We start from the raw sequence: 21,517 nt of genomic DNA, 5'->3' as shown, positions 1-21,517 counted from the left end.
CTATGTCTTATAATGAGGAGATTTGGAACTTGTATCCATTTTAATTCTCTTCTTTTTTTTTTTATAACCCCCTTTTTTTTTTTTAGAAGCATCTTCAACATAGGCGCCCTCGGTACATGCCACAATCTTGTTCTAAGCTCAATTTACCTTTAGTCTTCATCACCTTGGTATTCCCCAAACTATAAGGTATGGCTTGTAATGGGCTAGAATGGGTAGATTATGGTGTGGGTGATGAAAGAATTGGGCTAAAGTGTTTGGCTGCAACGAGGGTGAATGGAGCACACAAATGGGTAGGATTTAAGCCTTTTAGTAGTTAAACATGCATAGCCTAACATCATCTCATTGAGTTCATTCATGAATGATACTAAATACATGGTATCTGCAAAGGAAAATGATTCTTAGCATCCAAACGAAATAGAAATAATGAGATCATTTAAAGTGAAAATGAAAGAAAAAGATAGGAGTAGAAACACTTTAAACCCTCTCAAATAAGCAATTAGGCTCAAAATAACTCACTAGGGTAGTCTCCACTATTCTTCTTCCAGAATTTGAGTATGGTACCTCTATCATCATAATTTCAAGAGTTATAGCTTTATAAATGACAACAAGATGCAACTCTTTTCCATAGCAACCCAATTGTTTGTTTTCAAACATAGTCCTCATATACATTCGTATTAGCATGCAAAAACACTTTTAACCAAAACTAACACCTCAAATAGGCACAAACACAAAACAACAAACACAAAACAAAACTTCCAAACCACCCCCAAACCTAATCTAAACATTGTCCTCGATGTTTAAACTTGTATGCAATGTAAGTAGGCAAAGAAAATAGAATGGTAACAAAATAAACACAACATAAAGAAAGAACACAAACCACACTAGGTTGCCTCCTAGCAAGCGCTTTATTTAATGTCTAGGCAAGACATGGTAGCTTGTTCATGGTGTTGAAAATTCAAGAACATCCACGACTTGATACACTTGCTCTTCATCCACTTTATCCAAGTATGGTTTCAATCGCTGCCCGTTGACTTTAAAAGAAGTGCCATTCTTCATGTTCTCTATCTCCACAGCTCCATGGGGAAATGTTTGCAAGACTTTGAATGGTCCCACCCACCTAGACTTCAGTTTTCCTGGAAAAAGTCTCAAACGTGAGTCATACAAAAGTACTTTCATACCTTGGTGAAACTCCTTCCTTAGGATGGCCTTGTCATGATAGAGCTTAGTCCGTTCCTTGTAGATTTTGGCATTCTCATATGCCTCATTTCTAAGCTCTTCCAACTCATTAAGTTGGAGCTTCCTTGCTACTCCAGCATCCTTGTAATCAAAGTTGAACTTCTTGATGGCCCAATATGCACGGTGTTCAAGCTCCATTGGCAAATGACAAGCTTTCCCAAACACAAGGCGATAAGGACTCATGCCAATGGGGGTCTTGTATGCTGTTCTATATGCCCATAGTGCATCATTTAACCTCAATGACCAATCCTTCCTTGTAGGGCTCACAGTCTTCATCAAAATGTTCTTGATCTCCCTATTGCTAATCTCCACTTGCCCTGAAGTTTGAGGATGGTACGGGGTTGCCACTTTGTGATTGATGTTGTACTTCTTCATCAAGGATTCAAAAGGTTTGTTGCAGAAATGGCTGCCACCATCACTAATAATAGCTCTTGGGGTTCCAAACCTACAAAAAATCACATCTTTAAGAAAATTCAACACAACCTTATGATCATTAGTTCTTGTAGCAATGGCTTCAACCCATTTGGATACGTAATCCACTGCCACCAATATGTATAAGTAGCCAAAAGAGGATGGAAATGGTCCCATGAAATCGATTCCCCAAACATCAAAGAGTTCCACCACCAAAATGTTGTTCAATGGCATTTCATTTCTTCGACTAATGTTCCCCATCTTCTGGCACCTATCACACTTAGAGCAAAAATCAAACGCATCTTTGAATAAAGTAGGCCAAAAGAAACCAGATTGTAAAACCTTTAGAGATGTCTTTTTGGCACCAAAATGGCCTCCACATGCCAATGTGTGGCTAAATGTTAGGATGCTTTGTTGCTCACTCTCTGGGACACATCTCCTAATGATTTGATCAGGGCAATATTTAAACAAATATGGTTCGTCCCAAACGTAGTGCTTTACCATGGCAAGGAACTTCTTTCTTTTCTGAAAAGAAAGGTCATTTCTCATTATATCACAAGCAAGATAATTAACAAAATCTGCATACCATGGTTCTTTTTCTTGAACAACAAAGAGTTGCTCATCTGGAAATGATTCATTTAGGGGCAAGGGTTGTCCCACTCCATGGTTTTCATTAAGCCTTGACAAATGGTCAGCCACAACATTATCACTGCCCTTCTTATCTCGAATTTCCAAGTCAAACTCTTGTAGTAAGAGTATCCATCTAATCAAGCGTGGTTTAGCATCTTTCTTTGTCATCAAATACCTAATGGCTGCATGATCAGAAAACACAATAACTTTAGATCCCACAAGATATGACCTAAACTTTTCTAAGGCAAAAACAACAGCAAGCAACTCCTTTTCAGTTGTGGAATAGTTAAGTTGAGCATCATGCAGAGTCCGGCTTGCATAGTAGATCACATGTGGAAGCTTGTTCACCCTTTGCCCTAAAACTGCACCAATAGCATAGTCAGAGGCATCACACATCAATTCAAAAGGTAAAGACCAATCTGGTGCCATAATAATAGGAGCCGAGGTTAGTTCATTTTTCAAAGTATTGAATGCATCCATACAAGCCTTATCAAAATGAAATGCAACATCTTTAGCTAACAGATTGCATAATGGACGAGTGATCATTGAAAAGTTCTTAATGAAACGACGATAAAAACCCGCATGGCCCAAAAAACTTCTTACTCCCTTCACAGTGGTGGGGGCTACCATATTGGTGATGACGTCAATTTTGGCTTTGTCCACCTCCATTCCTTTGCTAGAGATTACATGGCCCAACACAATTCCTTGTTTCACCATAAATTGGCACTTTTCCCAATTGAGAACCAAATTTGTTTCCTGACATCTTTGAAGTACTAACGATAGATGGTTAAGACATTCATCAAAAGAGGAACCAAACACTGAGAAGTCATCCATAAATACCTCAATGAACCTTTCTACCATGTCAGAGAAGATGGCCAACATACATCTTTGGAATGTTGCTGGAGCATTGCAAAGTCCAAAAGGCATTCTCCTGTATGCAAATGTGCCAAAGGGGCAAGTAAAGGTTGTTTTCTCTTGATCCTCCGGAGCGATTGCAATTTGATTGTAACCTGAGTAACCATCAAGAAAACAATAGTGTGAGTAACCCGCCAATCTCTCAAGCATTTGATCTATGAAAGGCATAGGAAAGTAATCTTTTCTAGTGCTAGAATTCAACTTCCTGTAATCGGTGCAAACACGCCAACTGGCCGTGGGCTTGGTGATAGGAGCATATTTATGCGACTTAAATGGTTTGTTCTCGTACATTTACGTTATGTTTCTTTAGTTATTTTAGTACTTTAAGCTATTTTCGTGTGTTTGTAGGTCCAAAGGGCTAAAGGAGCAAAAAGATGCATTTTGGAGACTTTTGGAGCACTTTTGGGCTAAGGACGGATAGCTTATGCTTGAAGCCAAAGTGTTGGACGAAATTGAAGACCTAATTGGAGCCAAAGTGTTGGAACCTTGTTCTCTTTAGTTTTAGGACATTTAAACCTTTCCTAATCCCAATCATGCCATGCATAACACACATCCATTCTAACACATTGTCATTGCACATGCATTTCCTTCATTAGTTAACCCACATGCACTTATCACTTATCATCACCACATATCATATCACTTAATCACTTATCACTTATCATCACCACTTAACCACTTATCATATCATAACCACATATCATATCACTTATCACTTATCACTTAACATAACATCCACCTACTTCACCTACAACATCCACTTCACCTACAACATCCACCTACTTCACCTACAACATCCACCCACTTCACCTACAACATCCACCTACTTCACCTACAACATCCACCTACTTCACCTACAACATCCACCTACTTCACCTACAAATGACATAGCCATATGTTCCCTCCACTACTCCTATAAATACCCTTGCATTCATTCATTCAAAAACATCTCATTTCATACACAACACACCATTTTTCCATTTCCCTTGTAATCCAAACACCATTTTTCCATTTCCCTATTAATCCAAACACCACTCCCCAAACCATTCACACCATCAAACTATCCTTAGACCTTGTGCTACAACAACGAGGAAGAGAAGAGTGCCTAAACGTTCATACAATTCAAGTTTGAGTTGTTGGAATGTTTAGGTGTTTCTTTGATTTCAATGTTTAAATTCAATTCTCTTTGTTTGTACGTATGAGGAATGGAAGAGAAGAGTGCCTAAACGTTCATACAATTCAAGTTTGAGTTGTTGGAATGTTTAGGTATTTCTTTGATTTCAAAGTTATAATAAACTAAACCCCCTTTAGCTAGGGGGTGATTCGAAATATATGTTTATGCTTGCATTTTGATTTGATTACTTCTAATTGCATTTCATAAGTTGTTGATTCAATTTGTTTAACCGTTTGATTGATAACTTATTTATGTATGTTTATTAAGAATGCGCGCTTAATTTTCATGCATGAATATGACGCTAGAATATAAGTGATTTTCACCTAATCGTTATGAACTTATATTCACAAGTAGTGGAGGTTGCTTATAAACAATCGCGTTAAATGAAATATTGGCACGAGTTTCATGCTCATCATAGTAACGAATGCCTCGTCAACACTTATAGTTTTCATAATGCTTAATGATCTTTGATTGTATCTTTATTGTGCTGTTCACGTAAAGGACTTTTGGAGAATGTTGTGAATTGCGTTGCGCTAACCCATCCAATTCATTAACTTAAGGAAAACTTGACGGTTAATTTAAGCGGACCTAATTAACCCGGGGTGATGAGTTTCATAATTTATTGAAATGTAATTGGAAATCTTTTTATTATGCAAGTGTAACATATGTGGAGATGACCCCCTTAGCTAGCATTCATCCATTCTATTTCATCAATTTCATATTTACATTCTGTCTAGTTTATTAACTTGTTTCGTTATTTCAAATTTCGTAAAACCTCAATCCCCCTTTTGCTTTAATGTTCATTTTAGTTAGAATTCAATTTAGTTTGTGTTTTTAAAGCATTTTGAGTTTTTGGTTTGTCTTAGTGTTTTAAACTTTAATTTTGTATTCTTTGAGTCTAGTTTAGTGTTTTAAACTGTGTTTTTACGTTTTTGAGTCAGTTTCCAAGAGATTTGCAATCCCTCCTAATCCCCGGTCCAGAACGATCCCTACTTGCATACTTACTACAATTTGACAAAAAGAGGGTTTAATTTGTGTGCGTATAATTCTCGCATCAAATTTTGGCGCCGTTGCCGGGGATTAGAAAATTTGCTAATCCCTTGGATTGTTTGTTTCTGTATTGTCTTTTAGATTTAGTTTTTATTTGTGTTTTGTTTGTTAAGAACAACATGGCACTTGATAACGCTTCTCTTTTGTCACAGCTTATGGAAAGGTCCCAAATGCAAAGAGTTGATATATCTAATCTTCAATCAAGGAATAACGTGTTTTCCAATACTTACAATTCGGATTGGAGTGATCATTCAAACTCTATGTGGTGGGAACCTCAAAATGCTCAACAAGGAGGATATTGGCAGCCACCACAACCTCATATTCAATATGCCCAACCAAACTCAAGTTCGTCAATAGATTATAATCAAAAGCTTAATGAATTAATTTGTTTGGTGCAGGGCTCACAAAATCAAGACAATGAGGCTCAACAAGAAGGATATTGGCAGCCATATGAGGAGTTCTATTCAACGCCTATGCAGCCACCACAAAGGTTGGACCACTTGGATAAGCAAATTGGGCAGATCGCGGAGTTCGTAGGACAGTTTCGAGACCAAGGCGAACTCCCTAGTTCAACCATTGCAAATCAGAAGGGAGAATTTGAAAACACCAATGCTATCATGTTGAGAAGTGACAAGGAGGTTGGAACGGACCCTCAACCATCAAAATCAAATCACAAGGAAGAGGAATACACCCAACCCACGGAAAGGGTGGAAACACCTTTACCGGAGGCACCTATTGCTCCTATGCCATCTAATACAGGTATGGTTGTTCCAAATTTCATTATTTTTAACCCCGTTCCAACAAGTATCCCTATTCCTTGCAGATTCATGACTTCCAAGGAAGAAGAAGGTGAAAAAGACATCTTGGAAGCCCTTTCAAAGGTGACAAGTAGGGAATGTCATGAATTCATCAAAGAGGACGTTCTTGAAACCACAAAATCCAAAGAAGTTAAATTTGATGACATTGGACAAGTCATAACCATCACTTGCAATCTGGCCAAGTCCAATATCCCTGAAACTTTCAAAGGAGTGGTGTTTGTCATTGAGTTCTTGTTGGACAAAACAAGTAAGTTTTTTTCAAATTCCTTTACATTTTATACTAACTTGATGTTTTTTATGAATCAGGCACCTACACTAGAATTCAAACCATTGCCGGTTCACTTCAAGTATCACCTTCCATTCAAGGACCAATTCCATGCCGTTTGATTTTATTTATGTTAATAAAAAAAAAAAAAAAAAAAAAAAAAAAAAGAGAGAAAGAAAGATACTAAACATGGAGAAAGGTGGAGCTTCACAAAGGTTGTTTGCGTGAAGCCCCACTACGAGGCGCAGAAGTGGAAGGCATAGAAGCGGGAGGCATAGAAGCGGGAGGCATCGGAGCGGGAGGCATCGGAGCTAGAGCATTCCAGGCCTCAATACTTGGCCAAGCGCTGGATGACCCAGGAAAAAGGTGCCTTTGGAGGAAAGACGAAAACCTTTGACGGTCACTTTGAATCCGACCTTCAGACTCTTGCAGTTCATCAAGCTTCCTCTTCATGCCCGTCAAATAGTTGTTGGCAAGCACGTGCAAACTTCTATTCTCATGCTTAAGCAGTTTGATCTCCTGCTTAAGACTTTCCACCTCTGCCATCAATGATTCCACCTGACGGGAGCGGGCAAGCAGGCGTTGGCCCATGTTGGACACAGAACTCGCACACTGAACACTAAGTGCGAGGGACTCTTGAACGGCCAACTCATCGGACCGTCCTGACAGCAGCCTACTATCTTTTGGAGTGAGGAGGTTTTTAGCTACTATTGTAGCTGTTGTGGCGTCCTGCATCACAGAGTCTTCACCTGAAAGAGGACCGTTAGAAGATAAAAAAGAAGGGCGCCATACATTACCTTGACGGGGCGCAACCGGATCGCTGCTGAGACTCAAATCTAAGCTAAGGTTCGATGAGTTTGCCATTTTTTTCAAAAGTGTTCAAAGAGAAGGGGTGGATGGAGTTAAAATTTCACAAAGGGCCGGAGTCGAGTTTCAGGAATGGGAAATCTTCAGAGTGTGTGTGTTGGGGTGATTGATAGCTCTATAAAAAGCCAAGACGACGCGTCCACCGATTCAAAGAGCCGGATTTTCTAGCGTAATTTAGGCGACGCTCCCTCGGCTTTTCAGAAAACGCGTTCAACTTTGTCAAAAGATTTCTGACAAAGCTGAAAACACGTGGAGGCCATCATCGCATCTACACATCTTTAGCCGACAAGCGCAAAGTTCGGCGACGCTTTCTCTGCTTTTCAGAAGACGCGTGCAGCTTTGTCAAAAGGAGCCGCATCTGCACTACCACGTGTCGTTCAGAAAGCGAAGGGGCGTCGTTCAGAAATCGAAGGGGCGTCTGCTCAGAAATCGAAGAGGCGTATTCAAAGATCGAAGAGGCGCCACTATTTCAAAGAGCCGGATTTGCGGGATCAAAACGTTTGTCGACAAGGGTAAAAAGTACCACCACTTGATATTATCTCTATATATGTCGACCTTCGTCTTTTATGGCAGGGCAAACCTGAAGAAAATGCCCAACTCTCCCTCACCTCTGAGGGCGCACTCCCAGCAAAGCCTTTCAAAATACTCAATTCTTTCTTCTTCCCCAAAGATGATACCAGATGCCTGGAGTACATATGACCCAGGAGGAAACGGCGGATTGAAGCATGTGCTGATTCATTCACCGCTTCTTCAAAGCAAAGGTATCTCATATCATCAAGGTCAAAAGCAAAAGTATCTCATATCATGCTCTTTCCCTGTCTTTTTCTTTGTCCTTGTTCTTACTTGCATGGCAAAGTAAAAGAAGCAATCAGCCGGCACTTGGAGTCAGTCTTCCGATCTGGAGCCAACTGCCTGGAATCTATTCGTGATTGCTTACCTAGCGTTGCTCTCGAGTAGTCATCTTCAACGGTTGTTACACTTCCAGAGAAGGGACCACTCCTGCAAAGATTGAACAAAGAAACAGATAACAGGAGGAAGCTCAGACCTTCGGGGGAAACCAAAAGAACCATCCTGCTGCCCAGATCAAGAGTAGCACAAAGGAAAATCAATGATGGGCGGAAACCAGTTCAAGAGTAAGCCTGTGGAGTCACTATGATCAAAGCCTCAATGCAATTACCAAGGAGAAGATGGAATTTACACTCCATAACCAGATTTGCGTCCCTAAACTCTTCTCTTTGTTAATTACATTCTGCCATGTTTAGTATGTTTAAATTGCTTTTTGTGTGTTTACTTATGTTTTGTGTGAACCATATGCTTAAAACATTGAGGACAATGTTTGATTTAAGTGTGGGGGGGTAACTAAGTTTATTTAATGCAAATTCGTGGGATTTTTTCACCCATAACTTCAAATGTTGTTCCTTGCTGTTTTAAGGTGTTTTTAAGTTGTTTTAGAGTGTTTTAGTGTGTTTTGTTTTATAACTCCGAAAATCACATAAAAATTTGAAAAACTTGTTTTAAAAACCCTAAAAAGAGTGTTTTGAGTCGTTTTTGTGTGTTTGTGTCTTAGGGTACCTTCCAACACAATGATAAGGATTTGGTTTATAATTGCATGACGGTTAGAAAGAGTTATAAACATAGAGAAAAGTTTGATTTACTCTTGGTATATGCTTGGTTATGGTTATAATGTATGACTTCACATGCAATCATAAAAGAAAAATTCGTTTTTGTAACATGCTTGAAGGAAGGAACTCAAACAAACGCTACAACCCTGAGAGACTTGAGCCTATAACGTTCGTTGGAGAGTATAATCTGTGATTTCTTGTTTTCTAAAGTCGTTGCATGATCTCATTATTCTTTGCTTGGTTACTACTTAGAAGGCGTTTTATCATATAGTTCCAAATGCTAGAACTCATGCCCATTTCATTCAAAGCATGTTATTGATTTGCATAACACATATTCAAGAAGAAGTTGTGTAGTGACCACCACCATAGCCAAATAGCCTTACTTCCCATACTTCGTATATGTTGTAAGTTTTAACCCCGTTGAGCCTTGTTTAGCCTTTATTCTTTGTTTACCCACATTTTCCTCACCTAGCCTAGTTTAGGACAATCCCCACCCTTGTTCTTAAAAGATAGTGAGCATGACTTAATTGAATTCCTTTTGAGTTACATTATGAAAGAAAATAAGTGTGGGGGAGAGAATGTTTAAGTGTTGATGTTTTGAGATTCAAAAGAAAAGAAAAAAAAAAAAAAAAAAAAAAAAAAAAGAGAAAAGAAAAAAATGAAAGAATAAGTGATTGAAGAAAGGGTCCAAAAAGTTGAATATGGCCCTAAGTTTTGTGTGATTTTCCCTTGGGTGTTCAAAGTTGACTTCTGCGTTCTTAAGGGAATTCTAAGTGCCTAATTCAATACTTTGCTCACTATTGCTTTAAGAATGTTTGTTTATCCTTCACCTTTCATTGTTAGCCAATACCCTAGCCCCGTTACTACCCTTTGACTTCTATATTGAGTGTTATGTATTTCAATTGTGGAGTTTGAACTTGGTATGAGCTTATGGTGTCACTGGTTCTCGCGTCTAAGTAGTAGCATTCCATTCATGAGATCATATCTAAACATGCTTATTAACTCCAGAAAATGCTTTCCTTATTATAACATATGTGAGTGTTCGTCTACATGTTTACATCAATCTTCTCACATATACCTAGTGTAGGGTGTGTAGTCAGAAAATCTGTGTGAAAAACGAGAGTACATCTAGTAAGAAATTGAGGGAATTCTCTAAAGGCATGTTACTACATTTGAAATGTGTTTTAATTGCTTAATTGTGAACTAGTATGTGGTGACTATGATTAAGAATGTACTTAAGTGTAAAGATGGCTCAAATCTGTGAGAATAATGATTTTTAACTTGTCATGTGCATTGGAAGTCCCTGATACGATTGTTGGAAGGTGTAGGTTGTGTTTTGTTCTTTTTGTTTTGTTTTTCTGTTTTGCTCGAGGACTAGCAAAAGCTAAGTGTGGGGGTATTTGATAGGAGCATATTTATGCGACTTAAATGGTTTGTTCTCGTACATTTACGTTATGTTTCTTTAGTTATTTTAGTACTTTAAGCTATTTTCGTGTGTTTGTAGGTCCAAAGGGCTAAAGGAGCAAAAAGATGCATTTTGGAGACTTTTGGAGCACTTTTGGGCTAAGGACGGATAGCTTATGCTTGAAGCCAAAGTGTTGGACGAAATTGAAGACCTAATTGGAGCCAAAGTGTTGGAACCTTGTTCTCTTTAGTTTTAGGACATTTAAACCTTTCCTAATCCCAATCATGCCATGCATAACACACATCCATTCTAACACATTGTCATTGCACATGCATTTCCTTCATTAGTTAACCCACATGCACTTATCACTTATCATCACCACATATCATATCACTTAATCACTTATCACTTATCATCACCACTTAACCACTTATCATATCATAACCACATATCATATCACTTATCACTTATCACTTAACATAACATCCACCTACTTCACCTACAACATCCACTTCACCTACAACATCCACCTACTTCACCTACAACATCCACCCACTTCACCTACAACATCCACCTACTTCACCTACAACATCCACCTACTTCACCTACAACATCCACCTACTTCACCTACAAATGACATAGCCATATGTTCCCTCCACTACTCCTATAAATACCCTTGCATTCATTCATTCAAAAACATCTCATTTCATACACAACACACCATTTTTCCATTTCCCTTGTAATCCAAACACCATTTTTCCATTTCCCTATTAATCCAAACACCACTCCCCAAACCATTCACACCATCAAACTATCCTTAGACCTTGTGCTACAACAACGAGGAAGAGAAGAGTGCCTAAACGTTCATACAATTCAAGTTTGAGTTGTTGGAATGTTTAGGTGTTTCTTTGATTTCAATGTTTAAATTCAATTCTCTTTGTTTGTACGTATGAGGAATGGAAGAGAAGAGTGCCTAAACGTTCATACAATTCAAGTTTGAGTTGTTGGAATGTTTAGGTATTTCTTTGATTTCAAAGTTATAATAAACTAAACCCCCTTTAGCTAGGGGGTGATTCGAAATATATGTTTATGCTTGCATTTTGATTTGATTACTTCTAATTGCATTTCATAAGTTGTTGATTCAATTTGTTTAACCGTTTGATTGATAACTTATTTATGTATGTTTATTAAGAATGCGCGCTTAATTTTCATGCATGAATATGACGCTAGAATATAAGTGATTTTCACCTAATCGTTATGAACTTATATTCACAAGTAGTGGAGGTTGCTTATAAACAATCGCGTTAAATGAAATATTGGCACGAGTTTCATGCTCATCATAGTAACGAATGCCTCGTCAACACTTATAGTTTTCATAATGCTTAATGATCTTTGATTGTATCTTTATTGTGCTGTTCACGTAAAGGACTTTTGGAGAATGTTGTGAATTGCGTTGCGCTAACCCATCCAATTCATTAACTTAAGGAAAACTTGACGGTTAATTTAAGCGGACCTAATTAACCCGGGGTGATGAGTTTCATAATTTATTGAAATGTAATTGGAAATCTTTTTATTATGCAAGTGTAACATATGTGGAGATGACCCCCTTAGCTAGCATTCATCCATTCTATTTCATCAATTTCATATTTACATTCTGTCTAGTTTATTAACTTGTTTCGTTATTTCAAATTTCGTAAAACCTCAATCCCCCTTTTGCTTTAATGTTCATTTTAGTTAGAATTCAATTTAGTTTGTGTTTTTAAAGCATTTTGAGTTTTTGGTTTGTCTTAGTGTTTTAAACTTTAATTTTGTATTCTTTGAGTCTAGTTTAGTGTTTTAAACTGTGTTTTTACGTTTTTGAGTCAGTTTCCAAGAGATTTGCAATCCCTCCTAATCCCCGGTCCAGAACGATCCCTACTTGCATACTTACTACAATTTGACAAAAAGAGGGTTTAATTTGTGTGCGTATAATTCTCGCATCACTTGGTGGTCACAAGCTCATTGTTTTCATTCCTCATCACAGTGATTCCCACCTTCTTAGGCACCACCTGAATAGCACTCACCCATTTGCTATCAGAAATGGGATATATGATCCCCACATCTAACAATTTTAACACCTCATTCCTAACAACTTCCTTCATGTGTGGATTGAGCCTTCTTTGTGGCTCACGGCTTGTTTTTGCTCCTTCCTCCAAAAGGATCCTATGCATGCACATGGTAGGGCTTATTCCCTTGATATCTGCAATAGACCAACCAAAAACAGATTTGAACTCTTTTAACACCCTAATTAGTTTATCTTCTTCATTTGGGGTGAGATCAGAAGCTATGATAATTGGAAGAGTTTCAAATTCTGCTAGATATGCATATTTTAGATGTGGTGGAAGTGGCTTAAGTTCAAGTTTTGGTGCCTTAACAGTGGAAGGAGTTAGATGTGATATTGATGATTCTAAAGGCTCAAAACGAGGTGAAACATTCAAAGGATACAATGCCAATGCTTCCAAGGCAGCTACTTCTTCCATGAGTGCATCTTCTTCATCAAACTCATCTTGAGATTGACTCAAAACAGTTTGCAATGGTTCATCCGATTGTGCCTGCAAGAACTTAGAGAAAACAATTGAATCAAGCACATCAATGGCATAACAATCAAGAGATGAAGAAGGATGAGTAAGAGATTCAAACACTTTGAATTAAACTGTCTCTCCTAACACTGTCATAGTGAGGAGTCCATTTTGCACATCGATGATGGTCTTGGCTGTGGCCATGAAGGGTCTCCCAAGCAATATTGGCAACTCACGATCATGTATAGGAGCTTCTTCCATGTCCAACACTACAAAATCTGCAGGCAAGATTAGTTTATCAACTTGAACTAGAATATCTTCTACTATACCTCTTGGATATTTAACTGATCTGTCTGCAAGTTGTAATGAAATGGTGGTGGCTTTCAAATCTCCCAAACCTAGTTGAAGGTACACTGAATAAGGCATTAAGTTGATGCTAGCACCCAAATCAAGCATTGCCTTCTCTACTTTCTTGTCCCCTATGGTGATGTTGATAGAGAAACTGCCTGGATCTTTGAGCTTTGGTGGAAGTTTTCTTTGCAAAACTGCACTCACATTCTCAGACACCACAACCTTCTCATGTGGTCCATACTTCCTTTTGTAGCTGTTTAACTCCTTGAAGAACTTCCCATATGCCGGCATGTTCCTAATGACATCAAGCAAAGGTAAGTTAACATTCACTTTGCTCAGTATATCAAAAATTTCTTTGAATGACTTATCCTGCTTGCTCTTGGCAAGTCTTCCAGGGAATGGTATTGGTGGAGTGTATGGTTTCTCGGCCTTGTGAAGATTTGGTGCTTCCAGGGAGGAAGTGGCATGGCTTGGTTCCTCAATTGATTTCTCATTGTCTCCTTGAGTGACACCTGCATTCACATGATCATATTCATTAGTAACTTCATTGCCAACTCTATTATCAATAACCTTACCACTTCTAAGTGTAGTGATTGCTTTGGCTTGCTCTTGGTTCCTTTGGAGTATCACAGGTTGGCTTGGAAACTTCCCAACCTCTCTTTGGTTCAAGGCATCTGCAATCTGCCCCAATTGTGTCTCCATTTTGGTTAGGGCTGCTGAATGTTGTTGGAGAGCGCTATTTGTGGAATGTTGGAATTGCAAAGTGTTTTGGGCTAACAATTTAACCGTGTCCTCAAGGCTAGTGGCAGGTTTTGGTTGGAAATTTTGGATTGGATTGTTGTTCTTCCATGAAAAATTGGGATGATCTCTCCAACTCGGGTTATATGTATTGGAATACATATCATTCCTTGGCCTTTGGTTGTAAGAATTCATGAGGTTCACTTGTTCTTGAACATACTCGGGGTAAGCTTCCCTAGATGGACATTGGTGAGTAGGATGGCTTGGTATGTTGCAAATGGCACACACTTCATTTGCTTTTGGCACCATGTTGAGCACGGATTCAAGCTTCCTTTCTAGGTTAGCTACCTGCAACAAAAGCTCATGATTAGCACTTGTTTCATAGACTCCAACTTTCTTACCCCTTAAATCTTTGTGTTGAGCATTAGACCCCAACATCTCATAAATGTTATATGACTCTTGAGCATTCTTTTTCTTCAATGCTCCACCTGCTGCATTATCAACAGTTGATTGACAATTTTGGGTTAGTCCATCATAGAAAATTTGCATTTGTGAAAAGGTAACCCATGGTGTGGACATTGTATCAAGAGGCCTTTAAAACGCTCCCAACACTCATTGAAAGGTTCACCATCATCTTGTTTGAAGTTGAAGATTTGTCCCCTTAATGTGGCTGTCTTTTGAGTGGAAAAGAACTTCTCCAAGAACTTCTTAGCCACGGCATCCCATGTGGTGAGGGAACCTGGTGTTAGAGTCATCAACCAACTCTTGGCCCTATCTTTCAAGGTGTAAGGAAACACTCTCAACCTCAAATTTGCTTCACTTACTCCCTGCAAAGGTAAACCACTCACAACATTGTAAAACTCTTTAATATGAGCTAAAGGGTCTTCATTAGGTAAGCCATAAAATGAAGGAAACATATGAAAATGTGAAGATTTGAGATCATAGTTTCTAGCTTCTGTGGGCAGCAAGATGCATGAAGGTGAATTTGGTATGATTGGTTGAGCAAAGTCCTCCAAAGCTCTAAGCTCATCTAGGTTGCCCGCCATCTCTTCTTCTCTTTCCCAATCAAATTGCTCAGATCCTTTACTTGTTGAACTAGGTGAAGTCCTTTCCTCTTCCTCACGGATTAGGGATGAACTTGATGGCACAAAGTTGTCCAAAGTGTGGCCCTTCAACCGTTCAATTCTTTGGCCTAACTCAACAAGTCTATTTGACATATACTACCTGAAACAAAGTAACACAAGTGTGAATGAAAATCAAGAAGCAAACAACAATGAAAAGAACAAAAATAAACTTAAAAAAACGTTTGAAGAGACTCAAGGGATGTGGAACTAAACACTTAGAACACTAAAACAATCCTAAAACCCAAAACAGCAACTAGAAGACTCAAAATTGCCTAAAAAACACTTTCTGGGCAGTTTTGAGCACCTACACTAATTTGGACGAAATTGGATGGAAACTTGAATCAAAACACTTATAAACACAATTCAAAACACTTTCTAACAAATTTGGACAAAACAAAGTCTCAAAGGACTCAAAACAGATTCACAAGACTCAAAACTGCCTAAAAACACAAACTGTGCAGTTTTGACACTAACTCAATTTTGGACGAAAATTAGGTTTGAGCTTGACTCAAAATGCTTCAAAACACAAGATAAGACAGATTCTAAGCCTAAAACTTAACAAAATAAGGGGAGAAATTGTATTTGGACGAAATGCATTTAAATGGACAGATTATAACAAAAGCAGATTATAACTCAAATTGATGTAAACCAATGGATAATGGAATGGCTAATGGATTCTTTTCCACACATGAAATGTATGCAACTTAAATCAACTTCCAGTTATCAATTTGACAAGTTATGAACCTTGACACTAATCAAAATAGCAAATAAGCAAACAAGCAATTACAAGGGACTGAAATCAGTCCCCGGCAACGGCGCCATTTTTGTTGATGTATATTTCCTTCCTAATGCAAGAATATATTTAGTATAATGGCATAAGCAAGGGTGTCGAATCCACAGGGACTAATTGGACCTATGTAACTACTTGTTTGCAAGAAATCTAAGAAATGAATCAAACTAGTCTAAATAGGCAGATTTGAATCAAACTAATCAAACTATGCATATTTGTTGTTTTAACTTGAAAGCCTAAGAGAATGAAGTAAACACAAATCAATGAATCAACAACCAATATAATGAGATAGTATCAATGGAAATGAAACTAGGGATTCGATTTCACCATTGCTCAATTAAATCCATGTTTGTTAAGTTGGTTTATACTCATTCATCTACAAATTTCTTGGGTTTGTTTCACTTGGATATGATCAACCATATGATGTGTGGATTTGATCAAATGTCTATAATCTTGAACCTAATTGTGATGTGCAACTTTGGTTCATAATCTAGAGTATGTAATGCACAAGAAACATTCAATAAACCAAAGGGAGCACTTGGCAGGATGTTTGCCAAGCTTTCCCTTCATTCATTCACAAATCCACCAATATTAGACATGATGTATGTTTTAATCTTGGCTAAATAACTTGTGGTTAACTCAAATGGAGATCAAGCATACAAATCAACCCACAAATTCACAATTATAACAGAGAATGAATCAAGAACTAGGTAGACAAACTGAGCATTCTAACTTAATTACATAGCAAACTTTGCAAGGTTACATCGAATCCCTAGAGGAAGCTTAGTTACAATTCATGTTTACAAAAGATTTGACATAAAAGTATAAAACATGAATGAACATAGAATTGATAAGAATGAACCCTTGAAGCAAAACTGATGTTGAAGTCCTTGAAGAGTTCCTTGGTGTTGCTTCTCCAAATGTGGTGCGGATGAAGTAGATTGGTTTGGTTTGGATGGTTTCTGCCCTTAGGACAGAAATGGACAGAGAATGGAGTGAAATGGGAGAGGTTTTAGAGTGTGTAATGGACTGAAATGAAGAGGAAAACTTGCGGATGGGAGAGGGAGAGAATAATGGACAGTTTCTGTGAAAGGAAAAGAATGTAGAGTGCTATGCAATGGAGAGGGCGAATTGGAGTGAATGATGGACAGAAAATGGAGTCAAATAGGGTGTGTGTGATCCCCCAACATTCAGATTGGATCTAGCCTTTGTTTACTCAGATGGCAGAGCATAATTCAGATGGAATGATGGGTTTCTGAGTGTAGTGGACGCATGGCTTGGACAATTCTGCAAGTATGTGTTTTGTTTAATCAAAATGCATGTGTAAAGTCTGCCACAAGGGAGTGGAACCTGCAAAGGTCAATTGGAGCACCAGAAAATGTTTATACAAGTCTGAAAATGGGAAGAACACATGGCATGGACAAAGGAATGGGTTGGATTTCTGAAATGATGGCATGAAATGGAATTTCTGGAATAAAGGATGCAAGGAATGGACATAATCTGCAGGTATGTGGATATTTAATCCAAGAAACATGTGCAAAGTGTTTGAACATGCATGTGAATGCATGTTTTGGTGTTGAAACCACCTAATCTGACTTCAATGCTTGTTTTATTTAGAATCACTCAATTTGGCCGAATTTCACCACATTCCTTCATTTGCCTTCCAATTGATCTTATTACACACTTGGCTGCACACTAACACCAAACAAAGTAAAATGCAACTAGTTTAATCCAAAAACAATACAAAAACGCCAAATAAGAAAGCTATACATGCATGCAAAATGTGACTATCAGAGGCATCGAAGAAGAGGCCTCAATACTTGGTGGAACGCTAGATGAGCCAGGAAAAATATGCCTCTGGAAGAAAGCCGCAAGCCTTTGACGGTCACTTTGCATTCGACCATTGGATTCTTGCAGCTCATCAAGCTTCCTCTTCATGCCCGATGAATAGTTATTTGCAAGCACATGCAAACTTCTATTCTCGTACTTAAGCAGTTTGATCTCTTGCTTAAGACTTTCCACCTCCGCCATCAATGATTTCACCTGACGGGAGCGGGCAAGCAGGCGTTGGCCCATGTTGGACACAGAACTCGCACACTGAACACTAAGTGCGAGGGACTCTTGAACGGCCAACTCATCGGACCGTCCTGACAGCAGCCTACTATCTTTTGGAGTGAGGAGGTTCCTAGCTACTATTGTAGCTGTTGTGGCGTCCTGCATCACAGAGTCTTCACCTGTAAGAGGACCGTTAGAAGATAAGAAAGAAGGGCGCCATACGTTACCTTGACGCGGCGCGCCCGTATCACTGCTGAGACTCAATTCTAAGCTAAGGTTCGATGGGTTTGCCATTTTTTTCAAAAGTGTTCAAAAGAGAAGGGATGGATGGAGTTAAAATTTCAAAGGGCCGGAGACGATGTTCAAGAATGGGAAATCTTCAGAGTGTGTTTGTTGGCGATGATCGATACCTCTATAAGAAGCCAAGGCGACGCATCCACCGATTCAAAACGCCGGAATTTCCGGCGGAAGTTCGGCGACGCTTTCTCTGCTTTTCAGAAAACGCGTTCAACTTTGTCAAAAGTTCACGTGGAGGTCATCATCGCAGCTACACTTTTGCCGACAAGCGTAAATTTCGGTGACGCTTTCTCTGCTTTTCAGAAAACGCGTGCGACTTTGTCAAAGCCGCATCTGCACTACCACGTGTCGTTCAGAAAGCGAAGGGGCGCCTGTGCAGAAATCGAAGGGGCGTCCGTTCAGAGATCGAAGAGCCGTTTGCTCAGAAATTGAAGAGACGTTTGTCGACAAGGGTAAAAGAACAGTACCACCACTTGATATTATCTCTATATATGTCGACCTTCGTCTTTTATGGCAAGGCAAACCTGAAGAAAATGTCCAACTCTTCCGCACCTCTGAGGGCGCTCTCCCAGCAACGCCTTTTGAAATACTCAATTTTTTCTCCCCCAAAGAAGATACCAGAAACCTGGAGTACAAATAAGGCAGAAGGAAACGGTCGATCGAAGCATGTGGAGACAACCACAACAAATACATGTGCTGCTTCATTCGCCGTTTCTTCAAAAGCAAAGGTATCTCATATCATCAAGGTCTAAAGCAAAAGTATCTCATATCATGCTCTTTCCCTGTCCTTTCCTTTGTCCTTGTTATTACTCGCATGGCAAAGTAAACGAAAGCAATCAGAGGCACTTGGAGTCAGTCTTCTGTTCTGGAACCAACTGCCTGGAATCCATTCCTGATTGCTTACCTAGCGTTGCTCTCGAGTAGTCATCTTCAACGGTTGACACACTTCCAGAGAAGGGACCACTTCTGCAAGGGGAGCAAGCAAGGCAAAGGAAAATGATACATTGAAGCATGTGGAGACAAACATAGGCTGAGTTATCCTCCAACCCTTTTCAATACGAATTGGAAAGATTGAACAAAGAAACAGACCAAAGGAGTAAGCTCAGACCTTCGGGGGAGACCAAAAGAATCCTGCTGCCCAGTTCAAGAGTAGCACAAAGGAAAATCAACGATGGGAGGTGATAGGAGCATATTTACGCACCTTAGTTTAGCTTGTTCTTGTGCATTTATAGTGTTTTTCCTTAGTAAAGTAGTCTTTTAAGCTAGTTTTATGTATTTTCAGGTTTTAAGGGCAAAGTATGCAAAAGGATGCATTTTGGAGCCTTTTGGAGCAAATTAGAGCTTGGAATGGACATCATATGCTTGGAGCCAAGAGGATGGACGAAATTGAAGACTTGAAGATGATGATTCCTACTTGAGCAAGGGTTCCTAGTTGAAGTAGGAAAGTCCCTAATGGAAGATGGTTTCCTAGTTGAATTAGGATTCCTAGTTAAAATGGGTTTCCTAGTTGAATTAGGATTCCTAGAAGAACAAAGTTGCCTACTCAAACAAGGTTTCCTACTTGAAGTAGGAAAGGCAAAGTCCAAATGGTCTCAAGTGAAGCAACAAAGAAGTTTTCCAAGTCCAAGAAGGAAAAGGAGTCCAAGATGAAGAAGGAATGATGAAGACAAGGTTTCCTAATCCTAATAGGCAAAGTTTCCAAGTGCAATGAGGAGTCCTTATCCATTTAGGACACCTTATCCTAATCCTATAGGGATGCCATGCACTTTACCTTATCTTGGAGGGTTTCTAGAAGCCTTAGATGCCCTATCCTATCTTTGCCGTGGGTTTTATCCAAATCCCCTTAGTTTTTAGGCTTTCTAGAAGCCCTAACATTATCCCTACAAAGGTGCCGCACCCTTATCTCTTTTTCCCTACAAATTTGGCCCTTTAAACATGATTCTAGGAACCTTATCTTATCTCCTACAAAAGTGGCGCCCCAAATCCTTCTAGAAGTGCCAATTTCTGCCACAAAACACTTTGTTTCTAGAACCCTAAAAATCTGGCGCCTCTATTCCTTTTCCTTTGGGGTTTCCTACCTTCTAGATGGCCTATTTCCTTGTGGATTTGGGTTATTCAAGTCCATATCTGATTACCCTAGGGTTTTAAGTGCCTATATATACTCATATTAACCCCTAGATCAGATCACCACCTCTCATACACATTCATTAATTCCAGAAATTCGTCCAACCTTCTCCACACCCTTGCCGCAGCCACCAAACACCTTTCTCCTTAGTTTTAAGCTTTGCCGCACCATCCCCTTCCCCTAAACACTACTACATCCCTCCATGACCATGCATCCATACACCTAAGGCCCTAAATTTGTCCCTAGACCTTTGCTGCACCAAGGAGGAGGAGAAGGAAGCTCGGGAGTTCATGCAATTCGAGTTCGCGTCGCTGGAATTTCTAGGTGTTTCTTTTCCTTTGAATTCAATGTTTAATTTCAATTCTCTTTGTTTTGTGCATATGAGGAACTAAACCCCCCCCCTTGGCTAGGGGGGGATTCGAAATACATGTTTATGCTTGCTATATGATTTGATTACCTCTAATTGCGTTTCATAAGTTGTGAATTCAATTTACTTATCTACTTGAATTAAACTGAATTGTGTGTGTTGGTTGAGAGTGCACGCTTAATTATCATGCATAAATCTAATGCTAGGATATAAGGAAGTTTCACCTAATCGTTATGGAATTATATTCACAAGTAGTAAAAGTTGATGATCTCAATTGCGTTAAGTAAATTCTTGGCATAAGTTTCATGCAATTCATAGTAACGAGTGCTTCGTCAATGCTTATGGTTTTCAAAGAACTTAATGATTCTTGCTTGTATCTCTATCATGCAATTCATGCAGGGAACTTGTGGGGAATGCTTTGGGTTGTCGTATGCAATCATCCAATTCAATAACGTTAGGAAAATCTGAGGGTTAATTAGTGCAATTCACGGTTAATCTGGGGCGTTGAGAATTCATGGGTTATTGAAAAGCAATTGGAAATCGTTTTATATGCAAGTATAACATGTGTGGAGATGAACCCCTTAGCTAGCTTCCCATCCATTCAATTCCATCAAATTCGTTTTTACAATCTGTTCTAATTTAAAAAGTTTGTTTTGTTTTTAATTTCGTCCAAAACCAATCCCCCTTTACTTTGTTGAGTCATAATAGTTAGAAATCAC

General features: G+C 39.0%; 1 protein-coding gene and 1 non-coding gene across 2 annotated transcripts in view; one reads left to right on the top strand and one right to left on the bottom strand.

Annotated features, from left to right (window-relative positions):
* Positions 1 to 920: 920 nt before the first annotated feature.
* LOC137719943 (uncharacterized) overlaps positions 921 to 21,517 on the bottom strand; it is a 62,732-nt gene continuing 42,135 nt past the window's right edge. Inside the window, exons 4-6 of the mRNA XM_068458920.1 lie at positions 13,297 to 13,650; positions 2,070 to 2,163; positions 921 to 1,949 (exon numbers count right to left, since the gene is read on the bottom strand). Coding sequence (XP_068315021.1) covers positions 940 to 1,949; positions 2,070 to 2,163; positions 13,297 to 13,650 — 1,458 coding nt within the window. The 3' untranslated portion in view covers positions 921 to 939. The remainder of the gene's footprint in view (positions 1,950 to 2,069; positions 2,164 to 13,296; positions 13,651 to 21,517) is intronic.
* On the top strand, positions 14,602 to 14,712 carry LOC137721596 (small nucleolar RNA R71). Its single transcript, XR_011066667.1, has one exon. It is a non-coding gene; the product is annotated as a small nucleolar RNA R71 (small nucleolar RNA).

Source organism: Pyrus communis, chromosome 16 (assembly GCF_963583255.1).
Source record: "Pyrus communis chromosome 16, drPyrComm1.1, whole genome shotgun sequence".
Taxonomy (NCBI): Eukaryota; Viridiplantae; Streptophyta; class Magnoliopsida; order Rosales; family Rosaceae; genus Pyrus; species Pyrus communis.
This window is presented reverse-complemented; position numbering and strand designations above follow the sequence as displayed.